The sequence below is a fragment of the Pelophylax lessonae genome, assembly GCF_965119305.1.
Source record: "Pelophylax lessonae genome assembly, chromosome: 4".
Lineage (NCBI taxonomy): Eukaryota > Metazoa > Chordata > Amphibia > Anura > Ranidae > Pelophylax > Pelophylax lessonae.
The window spans coordinates 69,179,087-69,199,422 of record NC_138771.1 but is presented as its reverse complement, the minus strand read 5'-3'; the positions used below and the strand labels follow the sequence as shown (position 1 = coordinate 69,199,422).

The window sequence follows — 20,336 nt, the reverse complement described above, 5'->3', positions numbered from 1 at the left end:
AATTTGTTGATCGAGAAAAGTTTTCCTTCCTACCCCTTTGAAGTTTCCCATCACTGCAGTCGAAAACGGACATCGATTTGACCTCACTAACGATTAGAAAACCAAAAACATTTTCTTAAAACGAAAATTTCCGAACTAAAATCTATACATGTATGGCCAGCATTAATGCAGCCATCACATCTAAATAGTATACACTATAAAAAAATCTTATAGAATTTTTGTACCATTTTCATATAGTCTGTACACAACTTTCAACAGCCGATTCCAAATGTTCGTATAAAAATTCTCAAAGGGACAAACTCCCAAATTTTTTTTGGACGGGAAGAAACAAACGATTTTCGTTTAATGTGTACCGTTTTCGTACGAAAGAAGAAAAAATTTAGAAAAGAAAGACTGCGAATGATCAGCAAACAATAAGCAACAACAAAAAAAAAAGCCTTTGTCGTATGAGAATATGAATTTTCGTTCATCGGTTCTGATTTGCTGTTAAATAACGAGAAAAATTGGACAATCGTTCGCCCGCTTTTCTTATAGTGTGTACCTCATGCTGGCCATACACTAGCCGAAAAATTGTTAGAAAATCTGTAATTTGGTCCATTCGCTCGTTTTCCTCCAGTTATTGGGCACAAATAGAAAAAGTTTTCAAAGTTTTAACTTTTCAGAGCTGTTTTGGAACCGTTTGGAAAATTCTGCTGAACAAACGATAAATTGAAAGGTTAATATGTGTCTCGCCTGAACTGTTTGCACTGCACATATGTGACAAAATGAACGAAAAACAAATTGATTTATGTACATTGAATGATTTATCGATCAAAATTCGATCATTACATGATGGCACGATCGTCTGCTCTCACAGTCGAGTGTTCGTTTTTTGAAAATGAGTTTGAACGTTTTTTTGTATAGTGTATGGCCAGAATTGATACAGACATCACATCTAAAGGCTAGTACACACTATAAGAAAATCTTATAGATTTTCATATGATTTTTGTATAGTGTGTACACAACTTTCGAAAGCCGATTCCGACTTTTCTGATAAAGCTTCTCAAAGGGACAAACTCTAAAATTTTTTCATACGGGAAGAAAGGAACAATTTTTTTTTTAACCACTTCTGGACCAGAAGGATTTGCCCCCTTAACCACTTTACCACCGGAGGATTTTGCTGTCTTACGTCCAGGCCACTTTTTGCGATTCGCAAAAGTTATTGCATTTACTAACTACGGGAAAGATTTCTGTCATTTTTGGTGTTTTTTTTTTTTAACGCGTAATGGCGGCGATCTGCGATTTTTTTTGCGGGACTGCGACATTGCGGCGGACAGATCGGACCCTTGACTGACATTTTTGACACTTTTGGGGGTACCAGTGACATTACTGCAGTAATCAGTGCTATATATATGCACTGTTACTGTAAAAATGACACTGGCAGTGAAGGGGTTAATTTTACTGGAGAGGGAGGGGTTAATGTATGCCTGGTGCTTACTGACGTGTGTGGGGGGAGGTGACTGAGTGACAGAAGGACAGATCGCATGTTCAGCTATGCTGAACACTCCGATCTGTCAGTCCCTGTCACTTAGGAGATCTGCCCGCTCTGTTTACACAGGCGGGCGGATCTCCAGACTCGAGAATCGCCGCTGCTCCTCCCCTGGCCCGACTCCCGCTGTGACTGAAAACAGCGGGAGCGCGCCTCCGGCGGCGCGCGAGCGCCGCCTACAGGGGGAGGAGTCCAGCGACGTAGGTCTACGTCGCTGGACGGGAACGAGCCACTGTGCCGCAGTAGCAGCACAGTGGCTGGGGCTAAAGTGGTTAATGACCAGGCCATTTTTTGCGATACGGCACTGTGTTACTTTAAAGCGGAGTTCCGGGCACAGAATCGTTTTTTTTTTTAATGTCCCCCAAACAGTGACCCTTAGACCTCAATACATCCGCTAATCCTGTTTCATACATTGAAATAATATGTTTGCAAGCACAAAATCTTACTTTATAAAATTTGTGCTGAGCGCCGCCATCTTTGTCTTGGATCGCCGAGGCCGTTGTGGGGGAATGTCTTTCCTTCTTCCTGGTTGTAGTGGGCGGAGGCCGGTGAATCCAGCGCGAAATCTTGCGCATGCCCAGTACTATGCGATCGGCATAGTACTGGTTTCCATAGGGACGGCAGCGTTGAGGAAGCAATGTGCTGTGTAGACCTATTTAAATATGGCGCCGTCCGCGCTGGGCTCCGCCTAACATCGCGTCAATTCCTGTTTGGAAATAACGCGATGAGAAGAGCGGCCGGCCGCCTTCGTCACCGCCCATTGCATCCTGGGAGCGACAAGTAAGAGCTCCCAGGACGCATTGCAGGACAGGAAGTGACGGCAAGGAGGAAGTGGATGGTAAGGTGAGTATATTATCCTCTCTAAAAAGGTAAGGAAAAAAAAAAGGCCGGGAATATCCAATTCGGGCACAGGAAAGGATAAGGAAGCGGATGCCTTGAAATCTACAGGCACGATTCTGTGCCCGGAATTCCGCTTTAACGGACAATTTCGCGGTCGTGAGACGTTGTACCAAAATAAAATTGATGTCCTTTTTTCCCACACATAGAGCTTTCTTTTGGTGGTATTTGATCACCTGTGCAATTTTTATTTTTTGCGCTATAAACAAAAAAAGAGCGACAATTCTGAAAAAAGAAACAATATTTTTCACATTCTGCTATATAACATCCCCAAAAAAATCACAATAAGCGTATATTGATTGGTTTGCGCAAAAGTTATCACGTCTACAAACTAGGGGAAAGATTTATGTCATTTTTATTGTTTTTTTTTTATTTAGTAATGGATGGCGGTGATCTGTGATTTTTAGCGGAAATGCAACATTGTGGCAGACAGATCGGACCCCTAACTGACATTTTTTTACACTTTTGGGGGGACCAGTGACATTACTACAGTAATCAGTGCTATAAATGTGCACTGCTACTGTAATAATGACACTGGCAGGGAAGGGGTTAACACTGTGGAGATGATCAAGGGGTTAAAGAGGTTGCTATCCTCAGAATTTTTATTTTTTTTAAAAACGAACACCTGAAGGACAAACACATAATGAGCTAGTATGCATTGCATACTAGCTCATTATGAAATACTTACCTTAGAACGAAGCCTCGAAGTGCCGACCGCTCACCTCTCCCATGGGTGACATGTTCGGTCGCCCTTCTTCCGGGTTTGTGGCATCTGGCCATCTGATTGGCTGGAGCCGCTATGACGTCACTCACGCGCATGTGAGCGGGAGCCGACGGTCACGGCACGGGGCTCTGATGGAGCGGCACCAGCGGCCGTTCCTTCAGAGCGCATGCGCCAGTGATGTCACTGGCTGCATGTAAGGTAACTATCTCCTAAACGGTACATGTTCAGGAGATATTTACAGTACCTATAGGTAAGCCTTATCATAGGTACAAGTTGCAGAGGAGGGTTTACTTCCTCTTTAAATGTGAGCCTAGGGGAGTGATTCTAACTGTGGGGGGCGTGGCTTCTGAAATGACCATAGAGACCTGTGTTCCTATACAGAAGGATCACATGATCTCTATGATCATTCCAGGGAGAAGAAAGGTCGGCTGCGTTTACAACAGCTGACCGTTCGTCTCTCTCAGCGGGGAGCGATCGCAGGTGTCAGGCGGCAATCGGAGCTGCCTGCCCCCGTGCATCGGCAAGGGGGGGCGGGAGTGCGATGCCAGCGGCGCACGCTCACCCCCTAGCTGCAGGCATGTGACTAACGTATACCTACATCAGTTTGTGCAGGAGGGACTGCTGGTCCTTAAGCCCCCGTTCACACTGGGGCGACCTGTGAGGTCGCCTGCCATACAGAAGCTATGGACCCGTTCTAATAGGAGCGACACAAGTCGCTCCGACTTAGAAAAAGGGTCCGGAGCTTCTTTGGGGCGACCCGGAGCGACCTGCATAGACTTCAATGTTATGAAGTCCGTGCCGGCCGCTCCGAGGTCGCGGGGCGAGCAGCGCGCCGCGACCTGTGAGGTCGCCCGGCAAAGTCGGGTCGCTGCAATGTGAACGGGGCCTCAGTGGTTAATGTGTACCGTTTTTGTATGATTTTTGTACAAGAAAAGTAAAAAAAGGAAAGACTGCGCGTGATCAACAAACTATAAACAACAACAAAAAAAAGCCTTTGTCATATGAGAATTTTCGGATGAATTTTCGTTCATCAGGACTGATTTGCTGTGAAACGAGGAAAATCGGGTGATCTTTCGCCCCGATTTTCTTATAGTGTGTGCCCCACTTAAGAATCGGTGAGCTGCAATAAAATAAATGTTTGCTTTACTGTTGAGAAAAAAAAAAAAAAAAAAGGTTCTGGCAGTGAAAGCGTCAAATATTTCCTAATATCAGCAGAGATCCCCATAGAAGTATGAATGGAGGAAGTGATGAAAGATACAATGTAATGAGAAGTGTCAGCTGGAATGAATGATCGATACATTGTTACAGATGACAGATGCAGAGATCATCCAATCATCTAATGACAGGAAGGTACACATCACCCCCCAGTATATAGAATAATGACACCATAACATGTTCTATATACACCCCCCCTCCTCTATGAGGAATGATGCCCCTCCATTGTCTCATCCACACACACTTACAGATTTCTTGCATTGCTTCCAGCCGCTCGGATCCTTCCTGTAGGACAGTAGCTTATCGGCTGCTGATCGGGCGATCTCTGCATAGTCCATGATTGCAGTAGCGGTGCTGATAAGGGGGTGAGAACAGCAGCTGAAGGTGACAAGTATTCCTCTGTAGGTGGGAGGAGCTCTGTGACTGCCCCTCCCCTCACCCCATCATCCTCCCTCCCATCTGCTGGGACTACACGTCACTCCCTATGACAGAGAGACAATCTGCCCACTGACTGCTGCTGTGCTGTGTCATCATCGGAGTTCCCTGAATGAATGGGATGAGGATTTGTATTATTTATACTGGAGAGCCCAGAAATCACACACCATGATACAAGGCTGGATACACACTATACAATTTTATATCGATTTTATTTCCTTTAGATTTACCAAAATCATACAATATGAGGTCAAATCTAAACACTTCTAATTTGTGTGTAATCAGTCAGGACCTTGTATTATATAGTTGAATTGAATGCCCCGTACACACGATCAGATAATCAGACGACTTATCGTTCGTATTTTGTTGCATGATATTAATATCGAATCCAACAATGCGTTCTAAAAGCGTTTTTCATATGATTCTGGAAAAGCTTCCCATTTGCGTAGCTACGTATCGGATAGTGCAAAACAAAAACAATGGCAGCCAGGCTTTTTCCGGGTTATTTTCGTGTTTCTGATCATGCGCGGTCTTTGTCTATCGATTTTTAGCGAACGTATACTGTACTGATTAAACGATTGTCGTACAACAAAAGTTATCTTGTTTGTCCCTTCGGGTTTTGTTGGACGAAATGTCGTGATTGGCTGTCGAAAGCTGAATACTAACGATCAGATTATCGTGCGATCAATTTGAAAGCGACTTTTTTGTACGATTATCTGATCGTGTGTACGAGGCATAAAGGGAGTCAAACAACAAAAGTTGTATAGTGTGTATCTAGCCTAATGCTGGCCATACACTATACGAAAAATCGTTCAAACTCATTTTCGAACAACGAACACTCGGCCGTGAGAACAGACGATCGTGCCATCATGTAATGATTGAATTTTGATCGATAAATCATTCAATGGACATAAATAATTCTGTTTTTTGTTCATTTTGTCACATAAGCCTAGTGCAAACAGTTTGGGCGAGAAACACATTAACCTTTCTATTTATCGTTCGTTGTATAGTGTATAAAGTTGTACAGTGTGCATCTAGCTTTAGGCTGGCCATACATGTTCAATGTTCTTGTACAATTTACTTTAGATTTACCAAACAACATATAATATCAGGTCAAAACTAAACAACTTCCAATTGTTTCCAAATAGGGCCCTTGCACTACATTGTTTAACCACTTCTGGACCGGAAGGATTTGCCCCCTTAATGACCAGTCCATTTTTTGCAATTCGGCACTGCGTTCGTTTAATGGAAGATTGCACGGTCGTGCGACACTGTACCCAAATACAATTGGTGTCCTTTTTTTCCCCACAAAAAGATCTTTATTTTGGTGGTATTTGATCACTTTTACGCTTTTTATTTTTTGTGCTATAAACAAAAAAAAAAAAATTTCTTACATTCTGCTACATAACATTCCCAAAAAATCGAATTTTATCACCATTTTAGGCCAATTTGTTTTCTAATACATATTTTTGGTAAAAAAAAATCGTAATAAACGTATTTTGATTGGTTTGCGCAAAAGTTATCGCTTCCACAAACGAGGGGAAAGATTTATGTCATTTTTATTTATTTATTTTTTTACTAGTAATGGCGGTGATCTGCGATTTTCTGCGGGACTGCGACATTGCGGCGGACAGATCGGACACCTAACTGACATTTTTGACACTTTTGGGGGGAAGTGACATTACTACAGTAATCAGTGCTAAAAATATGCACTGTTACTTTACTAATAACACTGGCAGGGAAGGGGTTAACCTAGTGGGTGGGGTGATCAAGGGGTTAAATGTGTACCTTGGGGCATGTTTCTAACTGTGGGGGGGCTTGTGAAATAACCATAGAGACCTGTGATCCTATATAGAAGGATCACAGGGGCTCATTTCAGAGAGAAAAACGGTCGGCTGTGATTGCAACAGCTGACCGTTCTTCTCTGTCAGTGGGGAGTGATCGCGGGTGGCTGGCGGCAATCGCGGGCACCGGCCGCATGCATTGGCATCCCCGCTGCCTAGCGGGGGCGGGAGCGCGGCACCGACGGTGCGTGCTCACCCCCCAGCACCACGCGCGCAACCGGCGTAGTATTACGTCAGTTCGCGCAGCCGAGCAAGTCTGCCGCAGTAAAAATGCGGCGGGCGGTCGGCAAGTGGTTAAGGTAAATCTAAAGGAGAATTGTAAAAGATAATTGAACATTTATGGGCAGCCTAAGGATCAGTGATACCCAATACAACCCCCCCTAAACAACCCCCCCCCCCCAAAACATTACATACATACATACAAACTTTCATACATTGTAGAGTACAAAGCATAAAAAGTTAATTACTGATCCAAGTACACTGAACTGCAACTTTATTAGGTACACCTGTTCAGTTGCTTGGTAACACAAATTGCTAATCAGCCAATCACATAGCAGCAACTCAATGCATTTAGGCATCTAGATGCAGTGCTATCTTAAGAGCATTATAGGCCCCCGGGCAATGCAGTGCACTGGGGCCCCTCCTACACAATCACCCACCAGAATAAAAATTCAAATTATCGATAAGGCGATATTTATTGGTACAGCAGTGCCAGGCTAATGACCGCTTCCTAGTTCTGTGGCCGGGTCTGGTGAACACACACACACACGGATGGGAGTCAGACTGGACTGTCCTGTGTGTGTCTGTTCCCATGGAGGCAGACAGGCATTCCTGCAGTTGTGGGCTCCCCCTCCGCAGCCCAAGTGGCCTGACAGCAGCGCAGGACCAACAAGCGCTTGGCATTTGCTAAGTTCGGCAGCGGGATGCACACGGGAATCGGGACTAATGCTTGGCTGGGTCACTGGGCAGGTCGGGCCCCCCAGGCAAGTGGGGCCCGCAGGCAACTGCCCAGCGTGCCCATTCAGTAAGATGGCCCTATCTAGATGTGGTGAAGACAACTTGCTGAAGTTCAAACTGAGCATCAAAATGGGGAAGAAAGGGGAGTTAAGTGACTTTGAACATGGCATGGTTGTTGGCACCAGACGGGCTGGTCTGAATATTTTAAAAAAACTGCTGATCTACTGGGATTTTCACACACAACCATCTCTCTGGTTTACGGAGAATGGACCAAAAAAGAGAAAATATCCAGTGAGCGGCAGTTGTGTGGACAAAAATGTCTTGTTGATGTCAGAGGAGAATGGGCAGACTGGTTTGAGATGATAGAAAGGCAACAGTAACTCAAATACCTGCTCGTTACAGCCAAGGTATGCAGAATACCATCTCTGAGCGCACAAAACATCAAACCTTGAGGCAGATGGGCTACAGCAGCAGAAGACCACATCGGGTGCCACTCCTGTCAGCTGAGAACAGGAGGCTACAATTCACACAGATGGAAAAAAAGGTGCATATAAATAGACAGACTCACCAAAATCTGACAATAGAAGATTGAAAAAAAGTTGCCTGGTCTGATGAGTCTCGATTTCAGCTGCGACACTCAGAATTTAGCGTAAATAACATGAAAGCATGGATCCATTCTGATTTGTATCGATGGTCCAGGCTGGTGGTGGTGATGTGATGGTGTAGGGGGATATTTTTTATGGGACACTTTGAGCCTCTTAGTACCAATTAAGTTTAAATGCCTACCTGAGTATTATTGGTGACCATGTCCATCCCTTTATGACTACAGTGTCCCCATCCTCTGGTGGCTCCTTCCAGCAGGATAATGCACCATGTCACAAAGCTCAAATCATCTCACCACTGGTTTCTTCACCATGACAATGAGGTCCCTGTACTCCAATGGCCTCCACAGTCACCACATCTCATCCAATAGAGCACCTTTGGGATGTGGTGGAATGGGAGATTCACACCATGGATGTGCAGCCGAGAACTCTGCAGCAACTGCGTGATGCCATCATGTCACTATGAACCAAAATCTCTGAGATTCTAATGGCTGTGTGTTGAGTTGTTTTGAGGGGACAGCAAATTTACACTGTTATACAAGCTGTACACTCACTACTTTACATTGTAGCAAAGTGTCATTTCTTCAGTGTTGTCACATGAAAAGATAGAATAAAATATTTACAAAAATGTGAGGGGTGTACTCACTTTTGTGAGATACTGTGTGTACATGGGGGAATTTGACAAGCAGCACCGCCTGTTAAACTCTGCATGTAGGGTTTAGATTGCAAAGCATCACTGCTGCGGCCAAGTGTAGATCACCAAGCAGCAATATGTCTGCTTGTAGGTGAGAGGCTCTGCCTGTTTTTACTGACCCCCCCCCCCCCCCCCCCCGGCTGCTCTTGTGAAAGGAGCCTTATTTTTCTTTTTTATGTTAATGGGGCTGACAAACAAGGTGGATGGAGGAATTTCCCCAACCGAGATTTTGTATTCTGACAGTGGCTCCTGCTCATCAGTATTCATTGATCAGCAGCCAATTAGCTGCCGCTCTGGACCCAGGAAATTTTTTCTACACATGCTTTTGACAAAATTTGATCAAACAATCAACTTCTAAGTGGGGACAGCTACACGCAAATTGAAATTTGCTCGGTTCGTGCTGAGTCGGCCTAATTTTGATCAGTGTGTAGCCAACTCTAGGTCTAATTGACACCTCTTTGAAAAGCAATCCACTGCAGATCGCTTTTCACAGACAGCGTAAGTGTAAATGAGCTCTAACAGTGCTCTGTGTGTGGACATCACAATATTTAACAACAATATTTCAACATGTTTTGTCCGTTTTGGGGATTGGGTAGAGCTGTAAGGGCTCTTTCACACGGGCGATCCGATTAGATCCACCTGTCAGTTTTTTAGGCGGATCTGATCGGATCCTCCATGCAGCTCTATGGGGCAGCGGATGTCAGCGGAGACACCTCCGCTGACACCCGCTGCCATCCGTATCAGATCCTATCCGTGAAATCTGGACGGATGGAAACCCTATTTTTCCATCCGTTCAGGGATCGGATCGGATGAGAGCGGACAGGCGTTCTGCTCTCATCCGATCCCCCATAGAGAGCAGCGGGGGCTGAGACACCTCCCTCTCCGCACTGCAAGCGGAGACGGAGCTGTCATACGCCGGCTCAGTGGGGATCGGCGGATCGATCCCCGCTGAGCAGCACAGATCCGCCTACGGAGGCGGACCGTGTGAAAGAGCCCTAACTTGTATAATCCTTTTACCAAATATATGTTGTGGTATTTATACAGTGGCTAGGTTTTATTTTTAAATAGGAGCGCAGAATTGAATTGCTAAAACATAAAATCAACTTATTAACCTCTTGCCGACCGCCCACTGTAGTATTATTGCAGCAGGGCGGCTCGGCTGCGCAAAACCACGTAGTACTACGTGATTTCGTGCACGAGGTCTGAGTGGAGCGCGCACGCCGCCATGCTCCTGCTATGTTTAGACACAGCGGGAGGCGGGCCGCGGGAGGAGCGGCGGTGATCGTCAGAGAAACTGACAGAAGAACCGCATGTTTATGTAAACAAAGCAGGCGATTCTTCTGTCAGACAGGCAGAGAGAGATGAGGAGTGGAAACCTCAATCTCTCTGTGCCTGTCACAGAACCCCCCTCCCCCCCCCCACACAGTAATCATATTTAGACATACATTAACCCCTTTGATCACCCCCAGTGTTAACCCCTTCCTTGCCAGTGTCATTTATACAGTAACAGTGCATAATATTTAGCACTGATTACTGTATTAATGTCACTGGTCCCCAAAAAGTGTCAAAAATGTCAGTTGGGGTCATATCTGTCCGCCGCAATGTCGTAGTCCCGCTAAAAAATGCTGATTGCCGCCATTAGTAATAAAAACAAAAAAATTAATAAAAAGTCCAAAAATCTATCCCGTAGTTTGTAAACACTATAACATTTGCGCAAACCAATTAAAATCCGCTTTTTGGGATTTTTTTTTTAACCAAAAATATGTAGCAGAATACAGATTGGCCTAAACTGATAAAAAAATGTAATTTTTAAAAAAATTTTATTGGGAATGTTTTATAGCAGAAAGTAAAAAATATGGCTTTTTTTTCAAAATTGTCTCTCTTTTTTGTTTATAGCGCAACTTTTAAAAAACGCAGAGGTGACCAAATACCACCAAAAGAAAGCTCTATTTGTGGGAAAAAATGACATCAATTGTATTTGGGTACAGCGTCGCACGACTGCGCAATTTTTCGTTAAAGTAACGCGGTGGCGAATCTCAAAAAGTGGCCTGGTCATTAGGGGGGTAAAACCTTCCGGGGCTGAAGTGGTTAAGACACCTCAATGGTGCGCAGTGAGGGTCCTTTCACACCATACTGCACATAAAAAACTCACTACAACGCATCAAAACTGCATGCGCACTGATGTGTATTCAAATCCCGGCTCCAGGAAATGAAAAAATCCTCTCTTGCAGTGGGTCTGCCCCTGCACTGCAAGGGTTAAATGCCAATCTATGTCTAGGGAGAGTAAAAACGGTTTTATTTATCCGATCTTCCAAGCCCCCGGCAGATGGCACTCACCCATGCTTTGTCGGTGCATCCAGTGCATAGGTTTTAATATGGCCTTGAATTGATGACATCAGTGGACCTTAGAAAGCCAGAGCATGGGGGAGGAGAGGCTGTGGGGACCGGGCTAGCATCAACTTCCATGGTTGAAGTGATTGTAAAGGTGGGGATAAAAAGTTTTACTAACCTGCTCTGTGTAATGGTTTTGAACAGAGCAGCCCCGATCCTCTTATTTTTGGGTCCTCTGCCAGCAGCCCTGGCTCCTCCCCCCTGCCAAGTGCCCCAAATAGCAAGCCTTCTGCTATAGGGGCACTCGAACAGGGATGCTCCTGTGAATGGACATTGTCCATTATTATTATTATTATACAGGATTTATATAGCGCCAACAGTTTAAAGCGGAGTTCCGGGCACAAAATCGATCTTTTTTTTTTGTGCCCGTCCGCTTGTTCTCCTTCACCTGAAACAGAATTGGATAGTTAGGTTTTTTTTTTTTTTGTACTCACCTTGTAATTGTAGATCGAATATACTCACCTATTCTTCACTTCCTCCCTCTGCGCCGCGGCTCCGCCGTCACTTCCTGGCTTGCAATGATTCCTGGGAGCTGAACGTCATCCCTCCCAGGAATCAATGCGACGGCACCGGCCCCGCTCGTCACTTCCGGGGCGATGCCGCATTCCCCGCTAAACAGCTTCTGGGCATGCCCAGAAGCTGTGTAGGAATGCGGCGCCGCACCGGAAGTGACGAGAGGGGCCGGTGCAGGCGCATTCTGGGAGAAGAAGACGTGGAAGAAGACGCAGAAGAGGATCGCGCCGGCTTCAGCTGCCCACAAGAGAGATGGCAACGCTGTGGAAGAAATTTTATAAGTATTTCTTCTTGCAGGTAAGTGCGAACCGGGACAGATCAGAGGCTAGCCATTGTGGAATGTGCTAGCCCTGACTGTCCCGGGGGTATGTTCATTGAAAATTTTTTTCTGTGCCCGGAACTCCGCTTTAAGCAGCACTTTACAATAAAATGGGGACAGTAAAATTACAATACAGTTCAATACAAAAAGAATAGGAGGGCCCTGCTCATGGAGCTTACAATCTAAAGGGAGGGGGATGTGGTACAAAAGGTACTGGCTGCAGAGGATGATCGGATGGAAGTGACTCAAGTACAGTTCTTAGGTGAAGGTGGGGTAGGCTTCCCTGAATACGTTTTCGAGGATCACCTAAAGGCAGACAGGGTAGGAGCTGACCGGACATACTGGGGCAGGGAGTTCCAGAGGATGGAACAGTCTCTAAAGAAGTCCTGGAGGTGAGCATGGGAGGAGGTGATGAGAGAGTTAGAAAGCAGGAGGTCCTGGGAGGAGCAGAGAGGACAATTTGGGCGATATCTGCAGATAAGGTTGGTGATGTAGCTGGGGGCAATGTTGTGGATGGCCTAGTATGTTGTGGTTATCTGAATTTCATACGGTGGGGTAGATGATGCCAGTGAAGGGATTGGCAGAGAGGAGTAGCAGTCACGGATCGGTTAGTAAGGAGTATTAATCTAGCAGCAGCATTCATGATAGACTGAAGGGGCGATAGCCTGGGTAAAGGAGGGAATTGCAGTAGTCAAGGCGGGAAATAACCAAGGAGTGAGTAAGTCGTTTTGTGGTGGAGTTTGTTACGAGGAGGCGAATTCTGGAAATGTTGTGGAGTTTAAGGTGGCACCATTTAGCCAGTGATTGGAATTGGGGGCTGTAGGAGAGGTCAGAATCTAGGATTACACCCAGCGCCCTGGCGTGCGTGGAGAGACTAATGGCCGTTGATCTCAATGGTAAAGTCATGGGGAGGGAATCGGGGAGGAGGAAATATTACAATCTCAGTTTTAGTGCACCTCTGCCCCGCCCCTCCCTCTCGATCCAGCGATGGCCATGAAAGACACTGCTGGATCGAGATTGGACTCAGAAAAGTATAAGGGGGTAGGGGCGCACCAAGAAGGTTTTTTACCTTAATGCATAGAAAAAGTCAAAAAATTTCTGCCTTTAGAACTGATTTAAGCTCTGACCTCCCTCTTCCCCCTATACCCCTATGCTTTCCTCTTGCTCAGAGATGTAACTGATCAGATTTGAAAGGCCAACAGACCCGGTGTCCCTGGCCATGGAAGCTGTGACCAACGTGTGCATAAAGCCCCGTACACACGTACCGATTGTCGGCCGTAAATATTCGGCCGCCGACCGATCGGCCGATTGTAGGCTTGTTAGTATGATGCTTCCGACAGCGCATTTTCGGCCAAACAGAATCGGGTGTGCAGGCATTAAAATTTTTGTTGGCCAACACCAGAACGGCCGATTGTTTGCCAGTCAGTGTAATGATTAAGCACACAGTCAGTGTGTGAAACGCGTCTACCTTGTCACGATTGTCATTATTTGGATGTCCAGTCAATAAATCTGGATTTTGACTCAACCCGGAGTGCTGCCAATTCCTTTTCCTTTAACAGATTTTGGCCAACAGACAGCAGATTAGCAAGACTGGGCATGCTCAGAAAAGAAAAAACACATGGAAAGTTAACCATCACATGACATCACTTCTGCAGTCGGCTGTTGTTGGCCGACAAAATTCGTGTGCAGTCTTTTGCAGTTTTCAACCGACACGACAGCCCTGGACAAAAGACGGACGATCGTTCGGCCGACGATCAGTACGTGTGTATGGGGCTTTAGAGAGCATCCGATTTCTGGTGATCCAAGTTTGTTCTGAAGATACAATAACCTTAAGCTATGAGGTGTGCTCTATGATCACCGTGAAGGTACAGTTACCCACAAGTTCACATGTAGAACTCTTCTGAAAGCCATGTCCAGCCTGAGATACACTTTTATTCATGTATAGAACAGTTCTTCTCAACATGAAAGATTACACAATCTGTTGAACTGCAGAAAAGAAAATAGGATTTTTGACTTTTGTACTTGGGAGTACAGTACAGGACAGGACACTAGGTATTACCATGGGTTATAGGCAGCTACCTCCAGGTGATTGGACACTGGAATAAAAATTGCAGGGACACCCCCTCTATAACTTCTCACGCTTCCAACTAACCATAATTTTGTAGCAAGCAATGAAATAAAATATAACTGAGGGCAAAGACCAGTGTCCTATACTGTATGCCAAGAAAAGGATTTTGTGAAGTGAAGTAGAAAAAACATTTCTTAAAGTGGAACCAAATTATATCTGAGAACCACAAACTAAAATTTCTATTTAACCACTTAAGCCCCGGAGGATTTGGCTGCTAAAGGACCAGGGTTTTTTTGCGATTTTTTACTGCGTGACTTTAACGGACAATTGCGCGGTCGTGCGACGCTGTACCTAAACGAATTTGACGTCCTTTTTTTCCCACAAACAGAGCTTTCTTTTGGTGGTATTTGATCACCTGTGCGATTTTTTGATCACGCGCTATAAACAAAAAAAGAGCGTAAATTTTGCAAAAATAACAATATTTTTCACATTTTTTTATATGAAATTCCCCCAAAAAAAAAGTAAAAATCAAAATTTTTTAACATTTTTCGGCCAATTTGTTTTATGCTACCTATGTTTGGTAAAAAAAATCGCAAAAAGCGTATTTTGATTGGTTTGCGCAAAAGTTATCGCGTTTACTAACAAAGAGAAAGATTTTTGTCATTTTTGGTGTTTTTTTTTTTAACGCGTAATGGCGGCGATCTGCGATTTTTTTTTCGGTACTGCGACATTGCGGCGGACAGATCGGACCCTTGACTGACATTTTTGACACTTTTGGGGTTACCAGTGACATTACTGCAGTAATCAGTGCTATACATATGCACTGTTACTGCAAAAATGACACTGGCAGGGAAGGGGTTAACTTTATTGGGAAGGGAGGGGTTAAGTGTGTCCTAGGGGCGTGCTTTCTACTGTGTAGGGACATTGCTATTGGTGTAAAAGCAAAGATCAACCGTTCTACATAGTAGAACGGTCAGATCTTTACTTTTACACAGGGAGAACTGACAGGCAGCTTGTTTACACAAGCTGCTCTGTCTTTCTCCCTTCACAGGAGCGATCGTAGTGTGGCCGGCGGACATCGAGTCCGCCGGTCACACGCACTGACTTGCCTGTGAACGAGCCGCGGCGGGCGCGCGCCCGCTCGCTATAGGCTCGCAAGTCAGTGACAGGCGAGTGATGTACCGATACGTCACTCTGCCTGGCCGGGGCTGACCGCCGCAGTATATAGTCGTGCGGCGGTCGGCAACCGGTTAATTAATTTTTAATGTGTAAAGCAAAACACCCCCATCCATCTGTGTCTCTATTTTGTTGAGAAATCACTTTGAAGAACACCTTTTAGCATTTCTAGGCACAGCCAATTGAGCAAGGACAGATAATTCATGTAGCATTTACTTCCTGGAATCCATCTGCCCTTAGCTCAGGCATGCAGGAAGGAGGGTTTGCTGAGAAAGCCCCTCCTCCATCTTTTGGGGCATTTTTTGACTCAAGGGATGCATGACAATAAACAGTAAACATAGTGTCCCTTCCTATCTATTTACTATAGCTTGTAGCACAAGGATTTTAAAATAGTTCATGTTAATTAAGAGAGTTTAGTTTAATTTAATTCTACAGTACAGGACCCATGGATATGCCAAAGCAGTCCAATAGAATGGTGGGCAACACAGAAAAAATGCAAACAGGTCCACATAACAGTGTAAGGAAAGGCTCACCAGAGCACAGAGAATAAGTTGAAGCACCTTTCACCCGAAACATCAGACATCAGAGGAGGACTGAACATGGTAAAGCCTTACAAATGTGTGAATGGAGGAACCATTGGCAGCCTTGCAAATCTGAGGAGCAGACGTCAGATACTGAAAAGCCATAAAGCACCAATACTGTAGATCTGGTAGGATGTGTCTTTACAGGGAAAGGAGGAACCTTATCCTCCATGGTGGAACGAGAGGCAGGGAGCTCTCTGCAGGAACCCTCGGTAAGGACAAAAAGTAAATATACAAAGTTTTTATAGTGTGTTAAGGTTGAATAAAGACACCAGTCCATTCAGTTCAACCTGTGGTGTGAGTTTATGTCAATATCAAATCCCATATCCCTGTATGTTGCGATTATTAAGATGCCCATCTAAAAGTTTTTTAAAACTAGCGACAGCCCCTTCTGATACCGCTGCTTGTGGAATAGAGTTCCAAATCCTCACCACTCTGACAGTAAAGAACCCTCTATGCAGTTTAAGTTTAAACCACTTCTCTTCCAGTTTCAATAACATGCCATGTGTCTTTTTTTAAACTCCTTCCCACTGAACAGTTTTCCGTAAGCTAGATTCACCAGTAAGGTATTTGTATATCGCTATCATATCTCTATATCTCTTCTACAGAGAGAATACGTTTAAAGCTTGTAGTCCCCATAGCGGAGGTCCTCTAGTCCCTTTTTTTGCACTGCTGCCCTTCTCTGGATTCTCTCCAATTCCAGCACATCCTTCCTGAGGACTGATACTCAGAACTGGACAGCATACTCAAGGTACAGCCCGACCAGAGTCTTGTACAGTGAGAGAATTATCGTTTTATCTCTTGAATAAATCCCCCTTTTAATGCAACCACTATTCTGTTATCTTTGCTTGCAGCAGTTTTCCATTGCTGAGCCTATCAACTAGGACCCCCAGATCTTTTTCCATCCTGGATTCCCCCAGAGGTTCTCCCCCCAGTGAATAAATTGCATTCATATTTTTAGCACCCCATTATTTTTTTGAGGTCTTCCTGTAAGGTTTCCACATCTTGCTGTGAAGTTTATGTCCTGCTTAGATTTGTATTATCAGCAAACACTGAGATTGAGCTAGTTATACCAACCTCTATATCATTTATGAATAAATTAACAGAATTGGTCCCAGGACAGAACCTTGGGGGACCCCACTTACAACCCCAGCCCATTACGAGTGCTCACCATTTATCACCACCCTATGGACATGTCCCCGTAACCAGTTCTCTATCCAGGTACATACCTCTATGATCCATGCTCATAGACCCCAGTTTGTAAAGTAAAACTGTATCAATAGCCTTTGCAAAAATCAAGATATGATAGGACTGTAGCCGAGAGGTAGACTTTCATAGCACGTACTACATCCAGACAGTTTAGGGAAACTTCTTTAAGGTGTTTCAAAGCGGGATAAAGATAGAGAAGAGCAATTTCCTGGTTAAGGTGGAAACCCCTTGGGGAGAAAGGATGCTCTAGGCCTCAAAAGAACCTTATCCTTATGTAACATTAGGAAAGGCTTTTTGTAGCATAAGGCCACTAACTTAGAGACCTACCTCTCAGAGGTGATTTCAATGAGAAAGCTGCCTTGCAAATGAGATCAGATAAGGTAATATCCATAATAGGGTCACAGGAGGCCTCTGAAAGACAGAGAGAACCAGGTTGAGGTCTCACGTTGTCAACAGTGACCCTACAAGGGGAGCAATATGCATGGCCCCTAAACAAAGGCCTTAAATATTGAGCAGCCAACAGTCTCTGAAACAGAAAGGCCAGGCCGAAATTTCTTCCTTGATTTACTCAAGGACAAATGCTGGTCTGGACTGGACTGGACTGAAGAAATGGCAAGGTTCATCCCACAGAGCACTTCCTAAGATGGAAGTTCCTAGCCTTGTGCCTTGCATTAAGGTGAAAAACCTTAAGACTTTAGAACCACCTCAAACACAGGTGCTGTATGCTTTAACCACTTCAATACCGGGCACTTTCCTCCCTTCCTGCCCAGGCCAATTTTCCCCTTTTAGCGCTGTTGCATTTTGAATGACAATTGCGCGGACATGCAACACTGTACCTACACCAAATTTATATCATTTTCCCCCCACAAATAGAGCTTTCTTTTGGTGGTCTTTGATCACTGCAAGGTTTTTTTCTTTTTTACTAAACAAATAAAAAAAAGACCGAAAAGTCTGAAAAAAAAAAAAAGTTTTTTTGTTTATGTTATACAATTTTGTAAATAAATACGTTTTTTCCTGCACTGATGAGCACAGATGAGGCTGCACTGACAGGCACTGATGAGGTGGCACTGATAAGTAGCACTGATATGCAGCATTGGTGGGCACTGATAGGCGGCACTGCTGGGCACTAATGGGCACTGATAGACGGCACTGATGGGCACTGATAGGTGGCACTGGTGGGCAATAATGGGCACTGGTTGGCGGCACTGATAGATGGCAATGTATGATTGGACATGGCTGGTCACATGGTAAAGAGCCTACATCAGTAGGCTTTTTACCGAGATCGGAGATGCGCAGAGCGCATTATTCTGTCGCTGTCATATGACGTCCGGTCAGGATAATGCAACCACTTTCCCGAAGTCAATCGCCTATAGGGCAGGCGGGAAGTGGTTAAAGCCCAACTCAATGCAAATATTTTTGGGTTTAATGTCTGGTTCCAATCTCTGTTGGACATTTATTGTTATGTCTCCCCTGAGGAGCTTGCTCCTTGTTTCCTGTGCCCGTTACTGAAAACGACACAATCAACAATAAAAAATAACTAAATTAAGTAGAAGAGAGGCTAGAATCTCTGACCCACTGTTACTATGGTTTTCAGTTTGACAAAATGTCCTCTTTATTTCCAGTGCAGGTGACACCCTGTGATATGAATACTCCCAGCAAGGATAAAACCAGCAATAATATAAGAATTTCACCATTCCCCATTGTCATAAGCTTGAAAAAACTTTGCCCGGAGTCAGGCTTTAAAGCCTCATTCACATCAGAGCTTTGCCTATAATGTGTGTGCATTTTTAATGCATAAAACTGCAGTTAATTATTTATCAGTGCTCTTTATTTATGCTCACTGCTATTTTGATAAAATACTTGCAGATGGCTGACTGTGGCAGTGTATGTCAAAGCGCACTAAAATATGCATTAAAATATGTCAACGTGAACACTTAAGGCCCGTACACACGTACCGATCGTCGGCATACAAACGTCGGTGGACGAAGGATCTGCCGATTGTACGCGTGTTAGTATGGTGCCTCCGACAGATGTCTGCGCACAATCCGCGGACAAAAGTCTTTCGTGCAAACATGAAAATATTTGTATGCCGACACCAGAACGGACGATTGTTCGCCTGTCAGTACACAATTCGGCCGACAGACCGCAGATTTGCAAGACTGGGCATGCTCAGAAAATAGAAAACACAGGGAAAGTTAACCATTACATGACATCACTTCTGCAGTCGGCGGACAAAATTCTTGTGCTGTCCTTGTGCTGTCTTTGCACTTTTCAGCAGACACCGACATCCCGGGGAGAAAAGAGGAACATTTGTAAGCCGACCATCGGTACGTGTGTACGGGGCTTTATGTACATTTCAATTTGTAATTTGGTTGTAAATTCTTGACCTGTGGTGTCCTCAGACATAATTTAAACACATTTAACCACTCACTTACTGGGACCCTTCCTGCCAAGGCCAACTTTCAGCTTTCAGGGCTGACACACCTTGAATGGGCTGACACACATTGAGTCAGTCATGCAACGCTGTACCCATAATAAATTGTTGCCATTTTTTTTTTTAGACAGATATAGCTTTTTTTTTTTTTGCGATATTTATTCACCACTGGCTTTTTTTAATTTTTTCTAAACAATCAATATAATACTGAAAAGTTTGAAATAAAAACAACTTTTTTTAGTTTCTGTTATAACATTTTGCAAATAAATTTTTCCCCTTCACTGTTGTGGCTGCACTGATGGACAGCAATGGGCAATGATGGGGCTGTACTGATAATCAGTGCCCTGATTATTTGTGTAAATGTTCATTGTCGGAACTGCCGGTTGCCGGCTCTCCTCACGCTGTGACACTGCGTGAGGAAAGGAGAGCCAATAACAAGCAACTCTGTTTACATTGTGATCAGCTGTGATTGGACACAGCTGATCACATGGTAAAGGGACACTGTGATTGGCCCTTTACCATGATCACAGAGCACGCAAGGGCGTGGTCCCAGGAGGATGTCCATGGGCGGCCTTCTATAAAGCCACACTATAGCTATCTTTCGGCTATAGCGTGTTAAGGAAGTGGTTAAAATGCAATAAAGCACATTAACACAGACATCATAAAAAATGCAAAGAAATTTTGACCATTCAATAGCAAAATCAAAAACATAAAAATGGAGGGAACTTTGCTTTGAAAAAGTTCACCTT

At 44.5% G+C, this 20,336-nt stretch overlaps 1 protein-coding gene across 1 annotated transcript in view; it reads right to left on the bottom strand.

Annotated features, from left to right (window-relative positions):
* STARD5 (StAR related lipid transfer domain containing 5) overlaps positions 1 to 4,796 on the bottom strand; it is a 35,510-nt gene extending 30,714 nt beyond the window's left edge. Inside the window, exon 1 of the mRNA XM_082256816.1 lies at positions 4,613 to 4,796. Coding sequence (XP_082112942.1) covers positions 4,613 to 4,702 — 90 coding nt within the window. The 5' untranslated portion in view covers positions 4,703 to 4,796. The remainder of the gene's footprint in view (positions 1 to 4,612) is intronic.
* Between the last annotated feature and the right edge of the window lie 15,540 nt (positions 4,797 to 20,336).